The sequence below is a fragment of the Schistocerca gregaria genome, chromosome 2 (genome assembly GCF_023897955.1).
Source record: "Schistocerca gregaria isolate iqSchGreg1 chromosome 2, iqSchGreg1.2, whole genome shotgun sequence".
NCBI classification, from domain to species: domain Eukaryota; kingdom Metazoa; phylum Arthropoda; class Insecta; order Orthoptera; family Acrididae; genus Schistocerca; species Schistocerca gregaria.
In genome coordinates this window covers 989,226,885-989,254,574 of record NC_064921.1, presented here as the reverse complement: position 1 = coordinate 989,254,574, position 27,690 = coordinate 989,226,885, and the positions used below count along the sequence as shown (strand labels likewise).

The window sequence follows — 27,690 nt, the reverse complement described above, 5'->3', positions numbered from 1 at the left end:
TACACTGGTATTACTATTTAAAATTAAATATATTTTACTGTGAACAAAGAAAAACTCTAGAAGCACCAGTTTTGATGTGTGTTAAAGAAGTGTCATCAAAGTTTATAGGCATGTATGTGGATCTTCTTTTTTCAAATTTTATTTAATTTAAAATACCAATAAATAAATGTATGCTACAGCTGTAAATCTTTTGCAAAAGAGTAGGAATCACAGCAAGATGTGCAATTCAGACTCACATATTCAAATGTCGACTGTGATCTGAACGCAAGTGCTGTACCACTTAGACACTGCCCCTGTTAAGAATTTTCTCCACTAATATTTGTGCAGTGCATCAAAATAATTAGTTCTTCAATCTCTTGGCAACTTTTAAGTTATGGAATTGATATACATAACAAAATTTTCTTGTTTTCAAGTGGTCTGATAATTCTAACTAGTCCTTGATCACAGCTGTGTCATGATCATTATGGATAATGGGTGCATAGTGACATAACACTTTCACAGGAGTTGCTTTTGTGTAATCTCCAACCAGTATACTAACCTCATCAAATTTGGTGGGTTGCAGTATCCTACTGCTCCTTGTAAGTCTGCTTACAGAAATATGACTACAATGAAGGTTAGTCTTAAAGCTTTGCACCTCAAAAAATAGAGTGCTTTTGCAATTACATGTTTGCAATTTTCTGGTACACACTGAAATCTTTGTGCCAAGGCACCATAGGATGCCACTGGAGGAGCCAAAGCAATATAGTACAGCCCATTGATGAAGTGGTGTATTGTGTGCAAATTCTTTTTCTGCATTTGAAGGGAAATAACAGTGTAACAACCCACGCTGAGTTGGTGGACAGGCACAGCAACATGTATCCTCATATGCTGCAGTAGTTAGCTGGCACAGACACTTCCAGTGTGATCAGACAAGTCTTAATGATGAAGAAATAAGTAGAGTAGCAGATCATGTATGTGAAGAACTGGGAATTGCAAGAGGACTGGAGGCCCTGGTACTTGAGATTGGTGTATCACAATCAATATGATAGTGAACAAAGTGAACATAAGTTGTATTTGTATTCAACATATCGCATAACATTTTGAACATGATAAGGTCGCTGCCTACTGGGTTATGGAACTGCTCATGCTCATCCAAATAGTTTGACACCCATTTTAAAAGTAGTGGAAAATTGAGGTAGCAGCGAAAATGAACAGCAGAAGTGTCGGATCTATGTCAGGGCATTCCAGATGATGTATTTAGCCACCTAATCACCACAGATAAGTGCTGGGTGTATCACTATGATCTGAAAAAAAGGAGCAAAGCAGGCAATCAGATTGTGTGACCACCAAACAAGACGAGGACCAAATCATCATCAAACAAGGTGATCCAGTGCATTTTTTGAAACTGTCACAATGTGGTGCTAACAGATTATGCTCATGAGGGTAAACTGTCACAAGAGCATGCTATCAAAACCTTGTATTGAGCTTGTGGGAGCCTGTCAAGCATTTTTGCTCCACGATGACTCTCTAGCTCATTTTGCAAAAGACACATAATAAATACTGCTTCTTTGGGCTATCAAATTTTGTCTCACTCTGCATATTCTCCTGACATAGCATCCATTATTTCTTTTTCTTTCCTTGGATGAAGAAACCAATGCATGGCAGACATTTCCAGAGTGAAGATGAGATGATTGTTGAGGCAGAACATTTCCTGAACTGCCAAAATGCAGTCTTCTACAACCAAGGTCTCCACCAAGTCATTCATTGTTGTGAAGAATACCTTGCACTGAAGTGTGAACATGTAGAGGAGGACTTATACCGTCTCCCAATTTATTGATTGCAGCTTGATTTTTTATCTGAGGTGCTGATTAAAACTGTATGACTAGTCCTTATACTTTTGTATTTACAATGTAATGGTCCTCTGTGAGAGTCATTTGGTACATAAGAGTCCCATGGTGACCGTAGCATCCAATAGTGGCTCTCCCTCAATATCGAACGGTTGCCATGCGTGAGCAAGTGGCACCGTTTGCGTGACACACACTTAACACAGACTTACCAGCTATGTCAGAGAGGGAGTTCTCCTGCAGCTCAGCTGAACGCAGCTGTGGGAGGTCGGCCATGGCAGCACGTGGCAACTGCTGCAAGCGGTTGTGTGCCAGGCGCACGGCTCTTAGCTGAGGCAGGTCAGACAGCGCGCCTGTCTCCACGCTCTCCAGCCAGTTGTTCTCCAGGTCCAGCAGCGACAGACGCGGAAGCCCACTGAATGCCCCAGCACGCAGTGATGTCAGTCTGCAACCATGAGTTGGGCTCATGCCAAGGGCAATTTAGGTTATGCAGATCAAAGTCCAGAGCTAATCAAACAGAATAGATTGGCTCCAAACAATTGAGATATCCAAGACCTTACATCCAAATAACAATGATCAGTTTATTTGATTAAGGAATATTAATGCACAGTGGGTGTATGCATTGTTGAAACTAAGGTAAACAGCAGCCAGAGCAAAATTCAAGGTGTAGAGTTCACAAGAAATAGGTTGGCCTCTACCTGCATAGATGGTGCAGTAGGGAAGGGGGCAACAGCAGTGATGGGGGCTCCACTGTGAACAAATAAGGTGTAGTAAGGAAACAGTAGTTTGAATATGAAGCTTAAATATAAGATTTTCTGCTCCTTCTTCCATGTCTAGCGTAGTGAATCCTTTGGGAAGTACTTGTAGCTATGTTTTACCCTCTTTCTTTATTATCTATATTGTGCATATGGAGTAGCTAGAGGTTCCTGCAACACTTTCAAGTACACTTTCTAGTTTGCATTTCTGAAATAAATGTAATGGCATTGTATGCTTTTTTTATTTGTATCAAAACAGCTTTGTAATGAAATAAAAAGTACACATCTCAACAATCTGTTTTGTACGATATAATCAAAAACAGGGAACAACACCTGGGCACATTGCTTGCAACAATAATGGGATTCCTTTTTTGTTGTCTTATTTCCTGTCACTGCAAATCCATAATAAACAAAACAACAAATGCCGAATTTAATCTTTACAGTTTAATTGCTTTGGCATACTTGGCCTTATGAATGTGTCTTTATCTAGTAGATGAGAACAATAAACAAATGTCTCTGTACTAAGGAAAGGTAGCTGCTTTGGAACTCTTGCACAACACAGTCCACTCTGAATCTCCTCGTGAACCTGTTTCGTACATCTCTGCTGTCTGTTCATTTTAGTGCCCTTCAATCCATTGCTTACTATTACTACTTTCCTCTCCAACTCCATCCTTCCACCCTCCCTTTTCTATACCTCTCCCTCATTGTTTTCTCCTGTCACAAAACTACACACCAATGGAAATAGTGTGCAGGCCACATGCCCCGGCCTCCACACTCTAGTCATTCGACTGAATTTATGTGACATGTAAATGTAGTAAATGATAACAGCACTTGTGTTTAAATGTTAAGCACTTCCAGGAAAAGAGTAAACTGCAACAAAATAAGGTAAGCATCCCTGCAAATGACTAAAGGCTCTTTTATACTATTTGCGTGGGAAAGGAGTATTCCATACTTAGAAAAGGTATGTGGTTAACAAAATGCATTACATCTGCAATGCCTCAGTTGGGTTTTTATGTTCACTGTGAGCAATATCAAGCCTCTTGCTGAAGTTGAACAATGTCACGTGTAGATGTGTGTTCACAGCATTGTTCATTTGATGCTGCATGTATTTTAAGTGAACACTTATTTTACTTACATTTGAGATAATTCAATAGATGGCCACATACTGGGACACCAGCAAAGTAAGAGATGGTGTCTGCAGTCCAAGGCCACTTCAGCTAGGGGTTTTAATTTTTGTCTTTGTCTACAGTTGGCAGCTAATGAGCTGGTTTCATTTCACATGAAATGGATTTTTGGGAATATTCACAATCTATAATTTTTTTCATTTATTTCTTCCAGTCCAACTTGCCATTAACAACAGTGTACTGTTACAAACAAAATTTACGTTTAAGTAAATAACCATAATGATCACTTTTAATATACCTTATTCTACACTATAAAGCTTTCTTCATAAGCCTGCTTTTGTACAACACATGCTCATTTTTGATGTAGAGATATTCCAGTAACATTGGTTAGTCTCCCAGTAACACAAAATTGGAAATAATAGAAATTCACTGTCAGAAGGCTCCACAACTGTGGTACTTGACCGTGTGGAGTATATGGCAGAAGGACTGCGTCAACTCTCCGACACCTCAACCTACAAAGCTGTTACCCAGGATCCCATTCCCTCCATTCAGACTGAGCTGCAGAAAATCCTAAAAATCCAAGGTCCCTCACAAGGCCTCACAATGGCTTCCATAGACTTACTCACTCCACCTGAGCCACGTACCCCTACCTTCTACCTATTACCCAAAATCCACAAAGAGAACCATCCTGGCCGTCCCATTGTAGCAGGCTTCAAAGCCCCAACAGAACGTATCTCAGCTCTGGTAGACCAACACCTCCAACCTATCACCTGCAGACTCCCATCCTACATCAAGGACACAAACCACTTCCTAGAACGCCTCAAATCCATTCCCACTCCTCTCCCACCTGAAACCTTTCTTGTGACCATAGATGCTACATCCCTTTACACAAACATCCCACACACCCACGGTCTCTCTGCCCTTGAGCACTACCTCTCCCAACGCCCACCCGAAGATCTTCCAAAAACCTCGTTCCTTATCACACTTACCAACTTCATCCTCACCCATAATTACTTCACTTTTGAAGGCCAGACCTACAAACAAATCAGGGGAACTGCCATGGGAACCAGGATGGCTCCATCCTATGCCAACCTCTTCATGGGCCGCATGGAGGAGGCTTTCCTGAAGACCCAACAGCTGCTTCCCCTGGCCTGGTATAGGTTTATAGATGACATCTTTGTGGCCTGGACTCATGGTGAAGAAACACTCCTTAATTTCCTCCATAACCTCAACTCCTTTTCGAATCTGAATTTCACCTGGTCCTTCTCCAAAACCAAAGCCACCTTCCTGGATGTTGACCTTCATCTTGTTGAAGCTCACATCCACACCTCTGTCCATATCAAACCTTCACTTTGATAGCTGCCATCCATTCCACATCAAACGCTCCCTTCCCTACAGCCTAGGTATTCGTGGCAAATGTATCTGCTCCAGTGACGAATCCCTCAACAATTACACCAATAACCTGACCAGTGCTTTTTTCTCCCGCAACTATCCTGCAGACCTTGTCCACAAACAGATCTCCCGAGCAATACATTCCTCCTCGTCCAACAACAATATTCCTACCCTCAGACCACACAGAAGCATCCCCCTTGTCACCCAATATTATCCTGGCCTCGAATACATCAATAAATTACTCCGCCAGGGATATGACTTTCTCAAGTCAACCCCTGAAATGAGATCATCCCTTGACAAAATTCTCCCCACACCACCCAGAGTTGCCTTTCGTCGTCCCCCTAACCTCCGTAACATCCTTGTTAAACCCTGCAATATTCCCAGACTACCTTCTCTACCCAGCAGTTCCTACCCCTGTAACAGACCCCGCTGCAAAACCTGCCCCATGCATCCCCCCACAACCACCTACTCTAGCCCCGCTACTAGGAAAACATACACAATTCAAGGCAGGGCCACGTGTGAGACTACACATGTCATTTATCAGCTGACATGCCTGCACTGCACAGCCTTTTACATTGGTATGACAACAACTAAACTGGCTGAGCGTATGAACGGACACAGACGAACTGTCCGCCTAGGAGATGTCCAATACCCAGTAGCGGAGCATGCCCTCCAGCATAATTCTAGGGACCTAGGAACCTGCTACACTGTATGTGCCATTTGGCTTCTCCCACCCAACACCAGTCCCTCTGAACTGCGGAGATGGGAACTTGCACTCCAGCACATCCTTTCATCCCGCCATCCCCCTGGACTGAACCTACGTTAAACAACCTCACTCCCATTTACTTTTCATTCTTCTCCTCTTTCCCTTTCCTCTTTAGCCATTCATGCATCTTTCCATCCTACATCTTTATACTATACACCTCTTTACTTCTGTATGCATCCTCTTTGGTTTGAAGCTGGCACAGTACCTGCAGTAGAATATCTTTGGCTTCCCTCAGACAACCATGCCTCCATCCTTGCTACCTTCCCTGTTTTCCTTTCCCTGTTGCTTCATAACCTGGGTTGTGAGTAACTAAATCCACTTTCCCTTCTTCCCTTTCTTTCCCCTCTCTCCTCCCTGATGAAATAAATTTATTACTGTGTTTTCTTTTTGTAGATGTTGACTGTGCTTATTGGTCATCTCCACTACCAACACAACAGACCTTAACTGGCAACAGTTGATTTTTTCTGTTCAACTGGCAACAAGTCTGATTTTTTCACATATTGGTGCCGTGTCTGGTGCTTGAGTTGGCAATGTCTGGCAAATTGGATTTTTTTTTTCATAATTTTTTATGTATGGAACCCATACCTACTTTAAATGTCTTGCACTTGTGTATGCAATGCCAACTTCTAGAAATCAATAACTCCCTGCACTTATTCAGTTTCAGAGCCAAGACATTATCTCGTTGCTTACTGCTATTGGCAGATTGATGTACGCACAACAAACTCAGCCAACTGTAATAACTGAAGCACAGAATGCAATCAGCCAGGTGCCGCCACCTCCACCCTTCCATTCTTTTGATGCACAACAGGAGTCAATAATGGTTTTGAAGTTGACAGTTGGTATTGCGATAGCGGTGCCACAAATCACATCACTGCAAATAAACAATATTTTGTGTCTTATACAAAATTTGCTGTTCCTGAAAAGATTTCAATTGGAAAAAGAGGTGTAAGCATGTTGGCTCTGTGAAAATTCAGATTCAGTTCAATAACTCTACAAAGAATGCTGAACTGTGAGAACTGCGTTATGTTCCTGAAACAAGTGCTCACTTGTTCTCTGTAAAAGCAGCTGCATGAAAAGGTTTCTGCACAAGACTTGATGACAAAAGTGTCTACATTGAAGACTAAGTGACTGGTGAAACAAAGATGACTGGTCATGTCAATCATGGTCTCTATGTTCTTGACATACGTATATTTAAACAATCCCAACCAGTTCAAATGAACATGGTGACATTGTCAGATACGCTGCAAATTTATCATGAAAGATCTGGCCACCAACACAAACAACATGTGAACAGTGTTTTGAAGCAGAGGAACGTCTATGTGGAAAGATACAAAGAAGAATTTTGTGATGGATGTGAAGTGGGTAAAACGCATAGATTGCCATTCAGGACTCGAATGAATCGACCAGTGGTTCCTGGTGAACAATTCCACGGTGATGTAAATGGACTTATGACTGTAGAATCTCTTGGAAAAACTCATTACTATGTATGTTTTAAAGATGAATTAAGCAAATTTCGAAAAATTTTCTTCTTGAAGCAGAAGAATGAAGTCAGCACTGTCTTGGAACAGTTCTTGAATGAAGTGAAGACGTATGGTCATATTGTTAACACAGTTCTGGTGTGATGGAGGAAAAGAATTTGACAACAAGAAGGTCTTGGAATTGTTTGCAAACAGAGGCATCAAGCACTGCATCACCCCCTCTTACCCACCAAAGCAATATGGTGTTGCCGAAAGAGAAAACTGAACTATTTTGGAATGTGCCCGTTCTAAGTTGAGCACCAGTAAACTGCCAATAGAACTATGGACAGAAGCATAAATTACTGCTACATACGTCTATGCTCTGGGAAGACCTCTATATGAACCGTGGTATGGATGACCAGTAGGCAACTTGAATCATCTGAGAATCTTTGGAACAGAATGTTACATGCATGTAAACAAGAATTTTCGCACAAAGTTTGATGACAAGGCTGTGCATGGATGTCTGGCTGGATATGTGAATGATAGAGATGGCTTCAGGGTCTGGATTCCATCTCAGGGGAAGGTTGTGCTAAGCCATGATGTGAAATTTAAGGCTGAAGTTGTATGTAATCTGCAGACTAATGTTACTGAATTTGAAGTTGCTCAGGATGAAACCATTAGACAAAGTGAACCTAATGAGACTTCTGGTGAGGAAAAGGAATCAGAAAATGTCAGTCATAACAAAAGGACAGAAGGATTAAGTGAGGGGGAAGAAGATTTAGATACAACATCAAGTTACAGAGGAATTACAGGTTTAAGTGAGAAACAAAGAAGCAAATGTGAGAAGGAGAAACCAGAATGGATGACCAGAAGAGACTGTGTACATAGCTGGAACCCCTATAATCAGGAATAAGGATCCAAGCTCTTATACTGAAGCTTTGCAGCCTAGCAATAAAGTTCAATGGCTGGAGGATATTCATGAAGAATTGAAGTCCCTCAAAGAGAATAGTACTTTGGTATTAGTTGAGTGCCCAAGTGATGCACAGGTTTTGCAGAATCGTTGGGTCTTGCATAAGAAAACTACAAAAAAATGGGGTTTCAAGGGTCGACTCGTGGCCAAAGGACATATACAAAGGCAGGGAATTGACTATGAAGAAACATTCAGCCCTGTTGCACGCTATGATACAATTCGAACCCTGTTGGCAGTAGCTGCTGCACAAAAAATGAAACTCGACCAGTTTGACATCAAAACAGCTTTTCTCACTGGTGTACTAGAAGAAGGTGTATACATGGAACAACCTGAAGGTTTTGAAGATGGTAGTGGACGTGTATGTTTACTGAAGAAAAGTCTGTATGGTCTCAAGCAGGCACCACATTGTTGGAACAAGCGTTTTATATACTTCATGAACAAAGCTGGATTTGAAAACAGTAGGGCTGATCCATGTCTCTTCTACCATCGGAGCAACAAAAATTTTTTGTATGTTGCAATCTATGTTGATGATGGAAATGTTGAAGTTGGAGTTTCATACAACTAGAGGATCTCTCAACAACTTTTTAGGCATGAAGATACAGCAAAATGAAGAGGGGTCAATAGCAAATTAATTAAGAGATCTATACAATAGAATTCTGAAGAGATTTGGAATGAATGAAGCTAATGGAGTTTCTACTCCAATTGGACGTGATGAAAATGATGTCAAGGAGAAGATCACAGCCATAGTTCCTTATTGTGAACCGGTGGGATGTCTGATGTATTTGACTACAGTCTCCCATCCGGATATTGCTTTTGCAGTGAACAAAGCGGCTAGAACCATTGAAGATCCCACTATTGAAGACTGGAATCGAGTGAAAAGAATTTTTAAATACCTGATGAATACGATGACTTGTGGAATTATTTACAAGAACAATTCGGTTTGTTTAAAAGTCTACAGTGATGCTGATTATGCTGGTGACAAGGACACAACAGTAGTTGTTGTCGCAACACTCTCCCATGGGGCTGTATCATTGACCAGTCAATTACAAAAGACAGTGGCAACATCCACTATGGAAGCAGAAATAATATCAGCCAGTGAAGGAGCAAAGGAATTGCTCTGGCTGAGAAGGTTGCAGTGTGAACTGATTGGAACATCCAAACAACTGACGCCTCCCACACTCTATGTTGATGACAACTCCCACACTCAATGTTGACAATGCAAGTACAGTGAAGTCATCTAAAAATCCAACATGTCATCGAAAGTCGAAGCACATTGAAGTCCACCACTTTTACGTCAGAGAGAGAGAGAGAGAGAGAGAGAGAGAGAGAGAGAGAGAGAGATTTTTGAATGGGGATCTTGGATTAGAACACATTGACGGGACATATCAACTAGCTGATCTACTAACCAAGCCATTGGAAACGGTCTAATTCTAAATGTTGTGTGAAGGAACTGGAGTGCAGAAGATTAAATACATGCGACATTTAGTGTTTTTTTATCGTAATTTTTATTTGGGGCTTCACAATAGCAGAAATGACTAGATGTGTTAGTGTTGAGAAGGAAGAAAATATTTTTACTTAGCGAGAGTGACAGGAAACACAGTGGAGATAATCTGAACAATCAGCATCTCTGTGACGAAAACATGTAGCATAAACGGATAAAATTCGAAAGCATTGTACTACTATCTAATATGCTATCACGAAAAATTGTTACTTCCACGTCTTCCATGCTACTGGTACTTCGAAAAGCGCTAGATTTTCACCTTTCGATAAACACTTTTTTTCGTCGCCATGGATCGTACAGTATCTGAGAATTGGACGAAAACATTTCTAGAAGAAAAGGTGTTCATCATTAAAATGTGTTTTCAATACGTCACAGGAAGTATCGAAAAACCTAGTTGGTGAGTGAATATCACCATTTACGCTTTATGGTAATCGCATGTTTGTTGTTGTTGTTGTGGTCTTCTGTCCTGAGACTGGTTTGATGCAACTCCCCATGCTACTCTATCCTTTGCAAGCTTCTTCATCTCCCAGTGCCTACTGCAACCTACATCCTTCTGAATCTGCTTAGTGTATTCATCCCTTGGTCTCCCTCTACGATTTTTACCCTCCACACTGCCCTCCAATACTAAATTGGTGATCTCTTGATGCCTCAGAACATGTTGTACCAACCGATCCCTTCTTCTAGTCAAGTTGTCCTACAAACTCCTCTTTTCCCCAATTCTATTCAATACCTCTTCATTAGTTATGTGATCTACCCATCTAATCTTCAGCATTTTTCTATAGCACCACATTTCTTTCTCCTGATAAGGACGTCCTCTTGAGTAGTCTCTCCCGGAGATCCGAATGGGGGACTATTTTACCTCCGGAATACTTTACCCAAGAGGATGCCATCATCATTTGACCCTACAGTAAAGTGCATGCCCTCGGGAAAAATTACGGCTGTAGTTTCCCCTTGCTTTCAGTCGTTCGCAGTACCAGCAGAGCAAGGCCGTTTTGGTTAGTGTTACAAGGCCAGATCAGTCATCATCCAAACTGTTGCCCCTACAACTACTGAAAAGGCTGCTGCCCCTCTTCAGGATCCACACGTTTGTCTGGCCTCTCAACAGATACTCCTCCGTTGTGGTTGCACCTACGGTACAGCTATCTGTATCGCTGAGGCACGCAAGCCTCCCCACCAACGGCAAGGTCCGTGGCTCATGCGCGGGATCGCATGTTTAATGCCAGTCAATTTTGACTTTTCATTCAATTTTTTACACTATTCAGTCTCATTGTTCCAGTTATTTGTCATTACAATCTGGATTTTGTTGCTCAGCTGTCGAAAAGTTGTGTTTTCTGATGAGTCATTTACCACTGCTAAGTGGCATGGCAGCAGGAGAGGCGTCGATCCTCAGGTGACCGATATTTAGTTACGTTCGCGAGTGGAATTCAGCGCTACGTCTGAATGTTTTACTCGTGATGACAGTGTTATGGCCGTGGGAGATCTGACACGGTGAAGGAAATGCATATAAACGTTTATTGAAAGATTTAAGACGAGAAAAGATGGTAAACATGTTGTTTTTGAACTTTATTGGTTTTAATGAAAAGCACAGGAAATATTATTAAGAGGATCGTGTGCTAGAGCGGGTAGGTGGAAAATGAATCTCACATTTATCGATCGTCAGCTGAAAAAATTTACATTGAAACAAACTGTTTTGTGGGGAAGCGGCATCACAGGATTATGTGAAAAATGAGGAGAAGAAACCGAATTTCAGTAAAGAAACATTATTCCTGACGTTACAACGACATTTTCAAAACCGATAATGGAAATGGCGACAAAACGGAATAATGACTGGCGCACAGTTAAGATCTTCTTGTTGGTGAAGGTAATTGCGCGGAAAGGTTTTTCGAATCTGAAATTGCAATTCACAGTATTGTTGGGAGACGAGAAGTTGAACATTTAGATACAAATGAAGATGAATGGCAGGTCGCACTCGTAAGACATTCTGAAGAATTATAGTAGATATTTCCCAAACTTCGAGGCGAAACAAAAACTGCTATTCTAAAATTTCTTTTAAGAGGTGTCATTCGTTGGAAAAATAAATCAGCAATAGAAAACGAGTAATGCTTTCGAAACTCAGGCTATTCTACTTTATTTGACTATAAGGCTTGAATCAAAGACCAAGAAAGGGACACAACTGAATGGTTGAACCGGCTACTGAATTCTGCAGGACAGTAGATCACGAGTTTACGAAGTGGACACGTATCTTCCTTCAGACACATTCTTGTGTAATATTGAAACTGACGTCCAGGATTATTGAAATTACTCCTTAGAATGGTCATTTGTCCAAAAACTAAAGGCTGTTCAAAGCTAAAGACGATGACCAACTGTCTTTCACATTGTTACTTCAGCTGCAAGACCCATTTCGTAATTTCGATACACAACAAGATTTTGAGAAAATGGTACATAAAAGTATAGACCAAGAGATCTTGTACATGTGCTATCAACTTTTGAAATAACCCTATAATGATGTCAGACAGCTGGAGTACTCAATATGCAAAAAGCAGTAGAAACTCTCAAGACAGTTTTTTTTATCGGGTTTGTGTTCAACACTGTGGGCGTCGATATTGACGAAATTCATAATAAACATAACCAGTACCCATGCAAACAAACTCCTTTCCACTTGCTTTATTTTATTCTGTTAATGTTATTGTTTCAAAACTTGCCCTGAGGCATGCGATATACATTAAATTAATAAATGACGATGTTTACTACCAGCTAGGTTTTTTCATTTTCTTAAACTTTCTGAAAACTCATTTTGATCACGGTTGTCAACTTTAACTGGAGCCGAAACCGGAAAACTCAAAAACGGATTACTATTATTATTATATTACTGTTATTATTTTTATTCACAGCACATTACGCAATACATACATTGTATCTGCAACAACAGGAAGTATGCATTTATTTAACACTGTACTCACTGTTAGTGCTGCAAATTCAGCCATTTCTGCGAATCTCCAGTTTCTTTGCTAGTTATATTTTGAAGTTATACTTCCCTTCTAGCTTCACACCTTGATCAAGGTCTTTCCCGTTGTCGGATTTGACAAATTTAGCAAATTCAGCACGTTTCATACGACAGTTAGAATTCACAAATAGTTCCGTTTTCCCCATTTCCACTTTCAGCCTGTTTCTTTCATTGCTCCAGATACACTCCTGGAAATGGAAAAAAGAACACATTGACACCGGTGTGTCAGACCCACCATACTTGCTCCGGACACTGCGACAGGGCTGTACAAGCAATGATCACACGCACGGCACAGCGGACACACCAGGAACCGCGGTGTTGGCCGTCGAATGGCGCTAGCTGCGCAGCATTTGTGCACCGCCGCCGTCAGTGTCAGCCAGTTTGCCGTGGCATACGGAGCTCCATCGCAGTCTTTAACACTGGTAGCATGCCGCGACAGCGTGGACGTGAACCGTATGTGCAGGACGGACTTTGAGCGAGGGCGTATAGTGGGCATGCGGGAGGCCGGGTGGACGTACCGCCGAATTGCTCAACACGTGGGGCGTGAGGTCTCCACAGTACATCGATGTTGTCGCCAGTGGTCGGCGGAAGGTGCACGTGCCCGTCGACCTGGGACCGGACCGCAGCGACGCACGGATGCACGCCAAGACCGTAGGATCCTACGCAGTGCCGTAGGGGACCGCACCGCCACTTCCCAGCAAATTAGGGACACTGTTGCTCCTGGGGTATCGGCGAGGACCATTCGCAACCGTCTCCATGAAGCTGGGCTACGGTCCCGCACACCGTTAGGCCGTCTTCCGCTCACGCCCCAACATCGTGCAGCCCGCCTCCAGTGGTGTCGCGACAGGTGTGAATGGAGGGACGAATGGAGACGTGTCGTCTTCAGCGATGAGAGTCGCTTCTGCCTTGGTGCCAATGATGGTCGTATGCGTGTTTGGCGCCGTGCAGGTGAGCGCCACAATCAGGACTGCATACGACCGAGGCACACAGGGCCAACACCCGGCATCATGGTGTGGGGAGCGATCTCCTACACTGGCCGTACACCTCTGGTGATCGTCGAGGGGACACTGAATAGTGCACGGTACATCCAAACCGTCATCGAACCCATCGTTCTACCATTCCTAGACCGGCAAGGGAACTTGCTGTTCCAACAGGACAATGCACGTCCGCATGTATCCCGTGCAACCCAACGTGCTCTAGAAGGTGTAAGTCAACTACCCTGGCCAGCAAGATCTCCGGATCTGTCCCCCATTGAGCATGTTTGGGACTGGATGAAGCGTCGTCTCAAGCGGTCTGCACGTCCAGCACGAACGCTGGTCCAACTGAGGCGCCAGGTGGAAATGGCGCGGCAAGCCGTTCCACAGGACTACATCCAGCATCTCTACGATCGTCTCCATGGGAGAATAGCAGCCTGCATTGCTGCGAAATGTGGATATACACTGTACTAGTGCCGACATTGTGCATGATCTGTTGCCTGTGTCTATGTGCCTGTGGTTCTGTCAGTGTGATCATGTGATGTATCTGACCCCAGGAATGTGTCAATAAAGTTTCCCCTTCCTGGGACAATGAATTCACGGTGTTCTTAGTTCAATTTCCAGGAGTGTACATGCTTTGCGTCTCTCAACTTCTTAATGACCTCTGGTAAGTTCTTAATGATTGACAAGATGTCATTCAGTGCACATCTTTAAGAAAATATTTCATCTCCCTCTATAAGTATGATGAAATAATCTGTAAGTAAGTTTCATTATGTCCTCCATTTTAAGGGGCTCTTCAAGATTTAATTGAGAGATAAGCTTGAAAATTGAATCTTCACAGACGCCAGACCATTTTTTCTAGATATTCCAGAATCCTAGTATAGGCTCGTTGGGCATCTCTGACGAATTTTGCTTGTCCATATTGTGGACATTTTTTCATCCCTTGTAATACGTTAAATGCGAAGAAATTATTGCTTTGTCTATTAAGAATTTCTGTATGCAACTTCAGGAATACAGAACACATTTCGGTTATCTGTATATAATGACTTTCCATACATTTTATAGTTGTCTAAATAAATACATAACATTGTGGACAAAATAAATGTAAATCTCTGGAGTGTTACTTCATCGTCCACTTCACTGTTTTCATCATGGGATACGAATGTCCAAATAAGTTTGGCAGTATTGTCTCCACCTTGCCTTAGAAAATAGAACTTCAACAATGGCCAGTTCTAGACCAATCTATATATGGCAGAAAAAAAAGAGTCAAAAAGTGTGTAGGAACATGCCGGAGCAGTGTGAGTGCTCTGACTGTAGGAACTCAAAAAAGTTCTTAGCTCTCTCACCTTCATATGCTTGAAGAAACCTCATTAAATACTTTAACCACTAACGATTCATCAATGTATGACAGTATTTTTAGTTCATGTTTCGCAGTATTTGCCTGTGACAATGCCCTACAATAACATGTGGTGCTTCAAACATTTTTTTTCATCACGAAAACAGACTGTTTTTTCCCGGAATTGACGAAACAGTTGTCCACACCAGAAGCAGCTACTGTAGTTGCGATCCTGAAAGACCAGTCTTAATCATGGTCTCTTTAATCTTCTTGGCTATAGAATTTGATGTTTCGTCAGCGTCCTCGTAAAAATATACAACAGCCGAAGTTGTCCTGTTTCTTGGTCGCAGTACCGTATAGCAATCTGGAAATAATTTCATATTTCCTTTTTTGAAGCATCACACGCAATCTCATTAAACTTTGACACAACACAGTTCCACACTGTAAATGGAATGACATCATTAATAAATATAGACTTCGATCAGAAATCGGTAGCTAAGGTAGAATATTCAAACTTTCTATGTGTATGCATTGATTAGGGGTTGAACTGGATAAAACACACTGAAGATAAGCTGAAACGTTTGAGTTCAGTTCTCGTTCACGTAGAAAAGTGAAATTTAGCAAGCAACGAGCTTTCACAGTAAAAGCGAAAGAAAAAATCCGACAAGTGTTAATTTCTATTTATATCACACGAAAAAAATTTTTTGACGACAGTAATCCGAAAACTGACTATCCATGTGTTAAGACCGCTTTTTCTCAGGAACGGGTGGACATATTAAGCTGAAATTGATGTCATACTAAGGTCTATGGCTCCTTAGCGTTGTAGAAACTTAAGCTTCTTAGTCAATGCATACAAAAGATATGGCCATTTGTCTCACATATTTTGATACTTGCAAACTCACTCTTCAAAGAGTTCTTATGGGGCAGCGCAACGTAAAAGTCCATTTTGAAAAATGAAGAAACCGCACGACAGTTGCTTGATCCATGATCTTTTATTGCGTACACCAGAGGTTTCGGAACACTTAAAGATTCACCATTTCATGTAAAAAATAAAATCACTTAATCACCTGAGGTTATGCTCACCCCATTGTTGTCATGAAACCAAAGGTTCCGTATCGGAAGAGTAAAACGGACAAAAATTCCGTAACAACCGTTCCTCCGTGCTGAGCGACCAGAAACGCAAAGACGAAAACTATGTTAATAATAAATATTAGCCGTGAGTTGTTTGATTCCATGACAACACTGGGTGAGGATGACCTCAGGTGATTAACTTTTTTTTTTTTTTTTTTTTTTTTTTTTTTTACACTAGATGATGGAACTTTAAGTATTCGGAAACCAATCGTGTACGCAATAAAAGATTGTAGGTTAAGCTGCGGTTTCTTTATTTTTGAAAATCACTCTTCAAAATCTAATCTAATCTGTTGGCGTAGAATCATGAAACGTGGCAAGAAGCTCGGTTTCACAGTTGAAACGTAACAGCCCATTTAGACCCACTTAAAACATACATTCTCCAGATGAATTCGGAATTACACATGCATACAAAATATTTAACTTGTCTAGAAAAAATTATAACTGCAGAAGTAACTGTTTGATTTCATTTACCTCAAAGTATAGAAGCTCTGTAAATGAAGAGAACATTTTCGATGAAGGGAGTCTTAAGTAATTAACGAGTTATGTAAATGCATTATTGTAATTACGTATTCGAGAAATTATTCTCGAATAGTATCACAAATACGACCCAACATAGAACTGTACTTGCTGTTCTGGAGTAAACATACGTTTATATATGTATTTTCAGTTTTTATATGTTCATTTTAATTGTTAGTTAGTCAAAAACTGATTCTAAACAATGCCGAGAATTGTTCGGGGTTGTTTGGGATATATATCTAGGGGTAGCCATATTGGCATAGGAAGTCAGTCTGGTTTTGGTTTTAAGCTGTGAGCATGTAACTGCTGCATTTGTGTTGTAAGTATTGTTTACTTCTGTAATGATGCTTTGATTTTGTTTTGAAAGTATAATAAATATATCGAAAAGTTATACAAGATTAAGTATTAATTTAACGTTATAGTTAATGGATTCGGGACGACGACTGCAGCAGATCATGAGTAACTGTGAGTAACCCCATTATTAAGTAAAAACAATATGAGTAATTAAGTTACATTTTACAGTACAAGTAAAGGAAAAAATCCAAAAATTATTTATTTGTAATTATATCACACAAAATATTTTTTGGTCATTCTCGAAAGTGTTGGAATTCCTGGAACTCATATCTTGCTAGATTGATGTGGAGGATGAAGTCGCATACTCCTTGACAGAGCGCAGGGGACGATGCGGGATGCCCGCACCAGTCGTACTAGGCAAGATCCTAGTGGAGGTGGTTTGCCATTGCCTTCCTCCGACCGTAATGGGGATGAATGATGATGGTGAGTATGATGAAGACGAAACAACACCCAGTCATCTCGAGGCAGGTGAAAATCCCTGACCCCGCGGGGACTCGAACGCGGGGCCCCGTGCTCGGGAAGCGAGAACGCTACCGCGAGACCCAATGTCGCTAACAAGGGTACCTCCCCATCGCATCCCCCTCACATTTAGTTATAAGTTGGCACAGTGGATAGGCCTTGAAAAACTGAACACAGATAAATCGAGAAAACAGGAAGAAGAAGTGTGGAACTAGGAAAAAAATAATCAAAATATACAAACTGAGTAGTCCATGCACAAGATAGGTCGCATCAAGGAAAATGTGAGCTCACAAGCGCCGTGGTCCCGTGGTTAGCGTAAGCACCTGTGGAACGAGAGGTCCTTGGTACAAGTCTTCCCACGAGTGAAAAGTTTACTTTCTTAATTTTTGCAAAGTTATGATCTGTCCGTTCGTCCATTGACATCTCTGTTCACTGTAATAAGTTTAGTGTCTGTGTTTTGCGACCGCACCGCAAAACCGTGCGATTAGTAAACGAAAGGACGTGCCTCTCCAATGGGAACCGAAAACATTTGATCGCAAGGTCATAAGTCAACCGATTTTTCCACAGGAAAACACGTCTGATGTATCCTATACAACACTGGTAATGGCAGGTGCGTCACATGACAGGAATATGTTGTCGACCCACCTAAATTGTACACTTCGCGAATGGGTAAAAAGATTCTTCTGCGTTGCCCGATTTAGGTTTTCTTGTGGATGTGATAATCACTCCCAAAAAAGTGATGACAACATAAGAGTTTGTCACGTAAACTGCAACAAATGAATGCAACAGTTTCACAGTCGCACAGTTTTCCTTGTGCTCTGTTAAAACAAATGTTTTTAACGTTTTCAATTTTTTCCGTGTGTAGACCTTCAAATCCTGCGTATGTCCAAGCAAATCTGAACATGTCCTGGGATTTTGGAGAGAGAAGTTGATTATGTGTGAGTGCCTGAACTTCGATAATTGACACACGATCACGTAAACAATACTGCTCTGTGTACCTGTGCAGCTACACAGAATCATAGAATCTTTTCACAAAGTATTTCACTTGCCGAAAACCAAACACATCTAACGGTTGCACAAGAGGTGTACAACCTAGAGGAATGGTAATCACGTCTACTCCCACACTAAAACTATACAATGCCTGATCCTTCTGCCCTGTGTCGGCTATATAAAAGAAATTGAACATTTTTCTCGAGGGAAGCCTTGAACCTATGACCTCTCCTTTTACAGCTCCTCACGCTAACCACGGGACCACAGCGCTACTACTCTTAGAGTGTCCATGATGTTGCCTATGTTGGCCATGGACTACTTAGTTTGCATATTTTGCTTATTTTTTTTTTTACAGTTCCACACAACTTCTTCCTGTTTTCTCGATTGATCTGTGTTCAGTTTTTCAAGGCCTATCCACTGTGCCAACTTAACTAAATGTGAGGGGGGGGAGGGGGGGTGCGATGAGGAGGTTCTCTTGTAAGAGACAAAAAATAGCAGAGATCCTTGATTCCAGGGATGAGTGTAGTATCTGTGTCCATAATTAAGTTTGTACAGAACTCTCCACAATCAGTGGGCGAATCCAACTCACACTTATCTGGATTTCTTAAAAAAATACATTACAGTGCGTCTTAGTAGCTACAATTTTGACGTTGTGTTTCCTTTGGTGCATTCCTCCTGTATACAAAATTTCAGGGCATGTTTCGACTTGTCGGATCGAACCGATCCCTCGTCACTGTCAGTGACACTTGAGTACTTACCACAGTCTAACATAACAGTACAGTCTAACATAACAGTCGCGACACTTCGCCGATTTTGTTGCCTACCGCGTCAGCAGCGCCCCATGTGGCCAGTACCTTAAATTGTGGGTTCGGTGCGATCGTGAAAGCGAATAGTGGTTGTTTATTTTGATTTCTACAATGGTTTTTACAAGCGGGAGCGTTTGTAGCGCAATAAATTGCAGCAACAACAGGAAGAAGAAGACACCACAGCCGTCTTTTTTTAGGTTTCCTAAGGACCCTGAGAGGATATAACATCGAGTTACTACACTGTATCGTCAGGATTCACTTACAAACTACATGTGTATTAATGATTAATGTTTCGTTTTAGGAGCAGAAAATGGCTAGTTAATAGCAGACGAGAAGACCTTAAGTAAAAAGACCCAGTTTACTTGTATTATAATATTATTAGGTTTTGTTCGCTACATTTCGAATAAAACCAGCCCATGAACGCAGACAATAGTAAACTCTTGTGGAATGCAGTACCCACACTGTTTGTTATCCCAAATAAGCTACCTATACTGACGATGAAGAGGAAACTGCCACAAAGATTCGACAATCCATCTATAACTATAATACAGTCCTATGACACAGAAGCAGCCAGTTCAACTCTCCATGTATCAGAGCCAGATTCGTGTGAATCGTCAACACAGACCTGCTTTGGCGATGAAGTGGTTAGATTAAGTGTGTTACAAAAGCGTGTGAAGTGTCAAAATGTACAGATCGCTAGACTTACTGCAAAACTATTACAGGAAAAGGAAATTGCCTACAGACAGCGACAGAAACTGTATCAGAAGGATTAAGTGAACAAGGACAAACGAATGTTGAAGTCTGTAGGTATGTATGTCATTCACTTCTGTTGTTAGTCACTTAATTTCCCTTGTTCCCTTCGTGCTATGACATTATTTTGTTAGCACTGTGTTCACTGACAGATTGTTTGAAAATTATTCAAATATTTGGTTTTGCTTGAAATGTAATGTAATCAGCTCATTGTAAATTTTTCAACATATTTCTCCCATTATTTGGCAGTTGGTTGTCCCACTTAGAATAATATAAAGATGTAGGTCGCACTTGTGGCAACAGGCGACAATGACAAACACAGTAGGCCTACAGAACGATAAATGAGCTGTCGATCACTTTCGCATGTAGAGGTACATCTCTGTGCTCCTTACGTGTGATTCTGTGTGTTTATATTCTTTTGATATCAACGTGGTAAGTCGCAATTCTATCCAACGCCCAAAGACTTGTAAAAAATAACTAGACTCACTTATGGCACTGCAGTCGCGGGATAATTTGAACCTTCGGCTGGACGCCATTATAGTGGTTGTAGTCTGATGTGTTGTGTAGTATTGTTGTTGATGAAGACCCTAATTCAACGTTGTATATTTGTTGGGGCTTGCATACAGTATTTGTTACTCGTAATTCTACTGTTTGTACGTTCCTATCAAAAGAAGTACAATGGTGAAGAATTGTGCAGCGATTAATTGTACAAATAAATTCGAGAAAGGAACGAATACTACATTTCACAGGTATGCGGATATTTTAAGTTGTTTTGTATGTCAGTGCACTTGCTTAATAAATGTTTTTGTAACACGGTATTAGCATAATGTCTGTGCATCTATTTGAAGGTTTCCTTTCTCAAAACCACAGCTGTTACAAAAATGGTTACACGCTGTCAGGAGGCAAGATTTCCGACCGACAGAATAACTTTTTATATTTTCTGACCATTTTGAAGAAAGTAGGCTGATCGGTAGTGTTTTCATGGTCTAGATTAGGTTGAAACTTGATAATTTGGTTGTGAGTCGCCAAAGCACTATGCCATATATAACGCACTTCTCGTCATAAAATCTAAAGCAAGGTAGAGTCAGAAAATATCTATTAATATAGTGGGCAAATCTTCGAGTATTTTGATGCATTTTGCATACATCTATCGTAAATGAACTACGAAAAATGCTAGGGGTCCAGTACATAACTTTTAGCAACGGCAGATTCCATGTAGTACGTAAGATAGATTCAGGAACAGTGACTAGTTGCTGTTTGTTCATAAATTAAAAAGTATATTGTAGTAACTTATTTAAATGAGGCATTATGTTTGTGAATTCACTCAAGGGAAGGCATTTTATAACCAAAAGCGATGTATAAACATTCGAACCCCGCGCGTCAATTTACCACTCTAATGGCCGCCGCCCAGCTATTCAATTTGTCCGCTCTTCACAGTCGACCACTCGTGCGTTTGTGGGGGCCTGCCAACGTCACAAGTGTTTCTTCGCGAATGTGTTATAGCTTGCCACTCGATTAATGGTTTTTGTCCACACTTGCGCTTACTTTAGAATCATTTTTAGACAAATATATGCCTTCTGATACTACACAAACCCTCGGAGGCAAGAAAATAACTCAAATATTTCGTAAATTACGTAGGAAATTGATTCAAAACAAACATTTTACTTACGACGCGTCCGACGTTCATCTTACTCGCCGCTTGGAGCGCTAGTGTCGCTCCATCTGTCAAACGGTAACAACTTTTACAGCAGTGAGTGCCGCGACTGTTCTGTTAGACGGTGGTACTTACGTTACACGCCGGCCATCGCTAGTGGAGAGGCAGACGGGTAGGTTGGCAGGCCTACCTGTTGCGCGCGAGGCTGAGTTCGGTGATTGCGGGCAGCCCTGCGGCCGTGAGCCCCTGCGCGGGCAACGCCACCAGCCGGTTGTGGCTGGCGTCGAGGGCGCGCAGCGAAGGGAGCCGCGCCACCGCCTCCGGCAGCTCCTCCAGCACGTTGTGCGACATGTCCAGCGTCTCCAGGTCCCTGCCACCAACAGCACGCCCGTAAGCAAGCACACACACACACAAAACACTGGAGTTGGATTAGATTTATTCATTTATCGTGTGGAATTTTTACAAGTCACTTCAATAAACATTCATAAATCAACATCTAGGCTACAGATATAGTTAACTGAACTATCAGTCATATTGAGGAAGTCCTCAAATAGACGTGTGTAAGCACTTAGTAAACATGCATCCATTACAATGAGGTGGCAAAAGTGATGGGGGTACCTTCTACACTACTGGCCATTAAAATTGCTACACCAAGAAGAAATGCAGATGATAAACGGGTATTCATTGGACAAATATATTATACTAGAAGTGACATGTGATTACATTTTCACGCAATTTGGGTGCATAAATCCTGAGAAATCAGTACCCAGAACAACCACCTCTGGCCATAATAACGGTCTTGATACACCTTGGCATTGAGTCAAACAGAGCTTGGAGGGGGTGTACAGGTACAGTTGCTCATTCAGCTTCAACATGATATCACAGTTCAACAAGAGTAGTGACTGGCGTATTGTGACGAGCCAGTTGCTTCCCACAATTGACCAGACGTTTTCGATTGGTGAGAGATCTGGAGAATGTGCTGCCCAGGGTAGCAGTCGAACATTTTCTGTACCCAGAAAGGCCTGTACAGGACCTGCAACATGCAGTCGTGCACTATCCTGCTGAAATGTAGGGTTTCGCAGGGATCGAATGAAGGGTAGAGCCACGGGACTTAACATATATGAAGTGTAACATCCACTGTTCAAAGTGCCGTCAATGCGAACAAGAGGTGACCGAGACGTGTAACCAATGGCACCCCATTCCATCACGCCGGGTGTTACGCCAGATGGCGATCACAAATACACGCTTCCAATGTGCGTTCACCACGATGTCACCAAACATGGATGCAACCATCATGATGCTGTAAACAGAACCTGGATTCATCCGAAGAAATGACGTTTTGCCATTCGTGCACCCTGGTTCGTCATTGAGTACACCATCGCAGGCGCTCCTGTCTGTGAGGCAGCGTCAAGGGTAACCGCAGCCATGGTCTCTGAGCTGATAGCGGTGCTGCTGCAAACGTCGTCGAACTGGGCGTTCAGATGGTTGTTGGCTTGCAAACGTCCCCATCTGTTGGCTCAGGAATCGAGAAGTGGCTGCACGATCTGTTACATTCATGTTGATAAGATGCGTGTCTCCTCGACTGGTAGTGATACGAGGCAGTTGAGATCCAGCACGGCGTTCCGTATTACCCTCCTGAACCCACCGGTTCCATATTCTGCTAACAGTCATTGGATCTCTACCAACGCGAGCAGCAAAGTCGCGATACGATAAACCGCAATCGTGGTAGGCTACAATCCGACCTTTATCTAAGTCGGAAACGTGATGGTACGCATTTCTCTTCCTTACACGAGGCATCACAACAACGTTTCACCAGGCAACGACGGTCTACTGCTGTTTGCGTGCGAGAAATCGGTTGGAAATTTGCCTCAAAGCAGCACGTTGTAGGTGTCGCCACCGCTGCCAACGTTGTGTGAATGTTCTGTAAAGCTAATCATTTGCATATCACAGCATCTTCTTCCTGTCGGTTAAATTTCGCGTCTGTAGCACGTCATCTTCGTGGTGTAGCAATTTTAATAATTTTAATGCACAGTAGTGTATATCATGTCGGTCCTCCTTTTGCCCGGTGTAATGGAGCAACTCACCAGGGCATGGACTCACGAAGTATTTCAAAGTCTCCTGCAGAAATATTGAGCCACGCTACCTCTATAGCCGTCCATAATCGCCCAAAATGTTGCTGGTGCTGGATTTTGTGCACATACTGACCCTTCGATTGCGTCCCATAGATGTTTGATAGGATTCGTGTCCGGAGACCTGAGTGGCCAAATCATTCGCTCGAACTGTCCAGTATGTATATGAAGATAGTAACTGTTCTCGAAAGAACTGATACCATTGATGACTGTGCAGCTTCTCTAGAACAAATGATAATTAATTGAAACCCTCAGCTGCCGACAGGTGTTGTTGATATACCTCGATGGGGAAAGCTCAAAATGTGTGCCCGGTCTGGAACTCAACCCCGGGATCTCCGGGAACAGTTGGCAACGTGCGTCCCACGGGAACCGTGCAAGCGATAAGTCCCTGCAGTCGCGCTATTCATCTGTGTCCTCAGTGGCTCAGACGGATAGAGCGTCTGTCATGTAAGCAGGAGATCCCGAGTTCGAGTCCCGGTTGGGGCACACATTTTCAGCTGTCCCCATCGAGGTATGTCAACAACGCATGTCGGCAGCTGAGGGTTTCAATTAATTTACATTTGCCCAGAATGTGCTTCAAACAAATCACGAACAGTTGTGGGATGGTAACCTGAGGCACTGTCATCTATAAAAATTCCATCATTGTTTGGGAATATGAAGTCCATAAATGGCTGCAAATGGCCTCCAAGTAGCCTAACATAAAGGAGGACCCAGTTCATTCCATGTAAACGCGGTACACACCATTATGGAGCCACCACCAAATTGCACAGAACCTTGTTGACATCTTGGGTCCGTGGCTTCGTAGGGTCTGCGCCACACTCGAAATCAGCTGTTACCAACTAAAATCGGGGCTAGCCTGACCGGGCCACGGAATTCCAGCCGTCTAAGGTCCAACTTATGTGGCTACGAGCTTAGGAGAGACGGTGCAGGCGATGTTGTGCTGTTAGGAATGGCACTCGCGACGGTCATCCGCTGCCATAGCCCATTAACGTCAAATTTCCCCGCACTGTCCTAACGGATACGTGCGTCATACGTCCCACATTGATGTCTGTTGTTACATCACGCAGAGTTGCTTGTCTGTTAGTACTGACAACTTTGTGCAAACGCAGATGTTCTCAAAGTAAAGCCCATCAGCACTGCCTTGTCCGTGGTGAGAGGTAATTCCTGCAATCTGATATTCTTCGCACACTCTTGACCCTGTGGGTCGCAGAATATTGAATTCGCTAAATAGTTCCGAAATGGAATGTTCCATGCGTCTAGTTGCAAATACACTCCTGGAAATGGAAAAAAGAACACATTGACACCGGTGTGTCAGACCCTCCATACTTGCTCCGGACACTGCGAGAGGGCTGTACAAGCAATGATCACACGCGCGGCACAGCGGACACACCAGGAACCGCGGTGTTGGCCGTCGAATGGCGCTAGCTGCGCAGCATTTGTGCACCGCCGCCGTCAGTGTCAGCCAGTTTGCCGTGGCATACGGAGCTCCATCGCAGTCTTTATCACTGGTAGCATGCCGCGACAGCGTGGACGTGAACCGTATGTGCAATTGACCGACTTTGAGCGAGGGCGTATAGTGGGCATGCGGGAGGCCGGGTGGACGTACCGCCGAATTGCTCAACACGTGGGGCGTGGCGTGAGGTCTCCACAGTACATCGATGTTGTCGCCAGTGGTCGGCGGAAGGTGCACGTGCCCGTCGACCTGGGACCGGACCGCAGCGACGCACGGATGCACGCCAAGACCGTAGGATCCTACGCAGTGCCGTAGGGGACCGCACCGCCACTTCCCAGCAAATTAGGGACACTGCTGCTCCTGGGGTATCGGCGAGGACCATTCGCAACCGTCTCCATGAAGCTGGGCTACGGTCCTGCACACAGTTAGGCCGTCTTCCGCTCACGCCCCATCATTGTGCAGCCCGCCTCCAGTGGAGTCACGACAGGCGTGAATGGAGGGACGAATGGAGACGTGTCGTCTTCAGCGATGAGAGTCGCTTATGCCTTGGTGCCAATGATGGTCGTATGCGTGTTTGGCGCCGTGCAGGTGAGCGCCACAATCAGGACTGCATACGACCGAGGCACAAAGGGCCAACACCCGGCATCATGGTGTGGGGAGCGATCTCCTACACTGGCCGTACACCTCTGGTGATCGTCGAGGGGACACGGAATAGTGCACGGTACATCCAAACCGTCATCGAACCCATCGTTCTACCATTCCTAGACCGGCAAGGGAACTTGCTGTTCCAACAGGACAATGCACGTCCGCATGTATCCCGTGCAACCCAACGTGCTCTAGAAGGTGTAAGTCAACTACCCTGGCCAGCAAGATCTCCGGATCTGCCCCCCATTGAGCATGTTTGGGACTGGATGAAGCGTCGTCTCAAGCGGTCTGCACGTCCAGCACGGACGCTGGTCCAACTGAGGCGCCAGGTGGAAATGGCATGGCAAGCCGTTCCACAGGACTACATCCAGCATTTCTACGATCGTCTCCATGGGAGAATAGCAGCCTGCATTGCTGCGAAAGGTGGATATACACTGTACTATTGCCGACATTGTGCATGCTCTGTTGCCTGTGTCTATGTGCCTGTGGTTCTGTCAGTGTGATCATGTGACGTATCTGACCCCAGGAATGTGTCAATAAAGTTTCCCCTTCCTGGGACAATGAATTCACGGTGTTCTTATTTCAATTTCCAGGAGTGTACTATTCCGTGTTCAAAGTCTGTCAATTCCCGTCGTGCGGCCACAATCACGTAGAACGCCTCTTCGCATGACTCACTTGAGTATAAATGACGGCTCCACCAACGCACTGCCCTCTTAGACCTTGTATACCGCCATCTGTAAGTACGCATATCGCCGTCCGATGACATTTGTCACCATAGTGCTTATCACTTAACGACCGGTAGCTAGATGGTGAGAGCGGTCCTACTCGTGCCTGAAGTCATGTGCAAGGCATTATTTAGTTGGATGTCTGTTTTCTTGTGTGGGAGCTACTAATCCAGATGGGACAACAGTGTTGTGCTGCTGAATAAACCAGAGCTAAAACTGTTCTTCGTAACGTAAATGACGGAGAGCACTATTTGGTGCTATATAGATTCTGCACGATGTTACTTCAGGTACAGAGTTTTGCAGCTGTCCTTCTCAGGTTTCCCTTATAGCTTAATATTCTTCTAAAGTAACTCCTAGATACCTAGCAGTTTTATTGTGAGTTAAGGTGGCACTGTTAAAAGGAAGTATAAGTTCCCTGTTAGCAAGCTTTTTGTTCAGGGCATGCCCGCAGCTCGTGGTCGTGCGGTAGCGTTCTCGATTCCCGCGCCCGCGTTCCCGGGTTCGATTCCCGGCGGGGTCAGAGATTTTCTCTCCTCGTGATGGCTGGGTGCTGTGTGCTGGCCTTAGGTTAGTTAGGTTTAAGTAGTTCTAAGTTATAGGGGACTGATGACCATACATGTTAAGTCCCATACTGCTCAGCGCCATTTGAACCTTTTTTTTTTTTTGTTCAGGTCATAACATGGAAGGTTTGTCTTAGTTGAACTACGCTGGGGACTCCATTTACGGAAATAATTCCCATTGCAATATTCAAATTGACAGATACAATGATTGTAGCTCTGTAAATGGATTGTCGGCTGGTTACTAAATTTTAGTTGCATGTTATTAATAAAAAAAAGTGGTCCCATACTCAGGAAATGTTTACAGCGGAGCAGACACACAGATCTTGCATTGCAGGTCTTGGCAATATCCTAGTCGAGGTGATTAACTGCTCCCTTCATCTGTACTGTTATTAAGTATCAAGTGTGTCTGTATCGTG

The 27,690-nt window shown here is 43.1% G+C and overlaps 1 protein-coding gene across 1 annotated transcript in view; it reads right to left on the bottom strand.

Moving 5' to 3' along the window:
* Nucleotides 1–27,690, bottom strand: part of LOC126335483 (protein artichoke) — a 326,438-nt gene that overhangs the window by 25,662 nt on the left and 273,086 nt on the right. The window contains exons 11-12 of the mRNA XM_049998802.1: nucleotides 21,953–22,132; nucleotides 2,036–2,268 (exon numbers count right to left, since the gene is read on the bottom strand). Coding sequence (XP_049854759.1) covers nucleotides 2,036–2,268; nucleotides 21,953–22,132 — 413 coding nt within the window. The remainder of the gene's footprint in view (nucleotides 1–2,035; nucleotides 2,269–21,952; nucleotides 22,133–27,690) is intronic.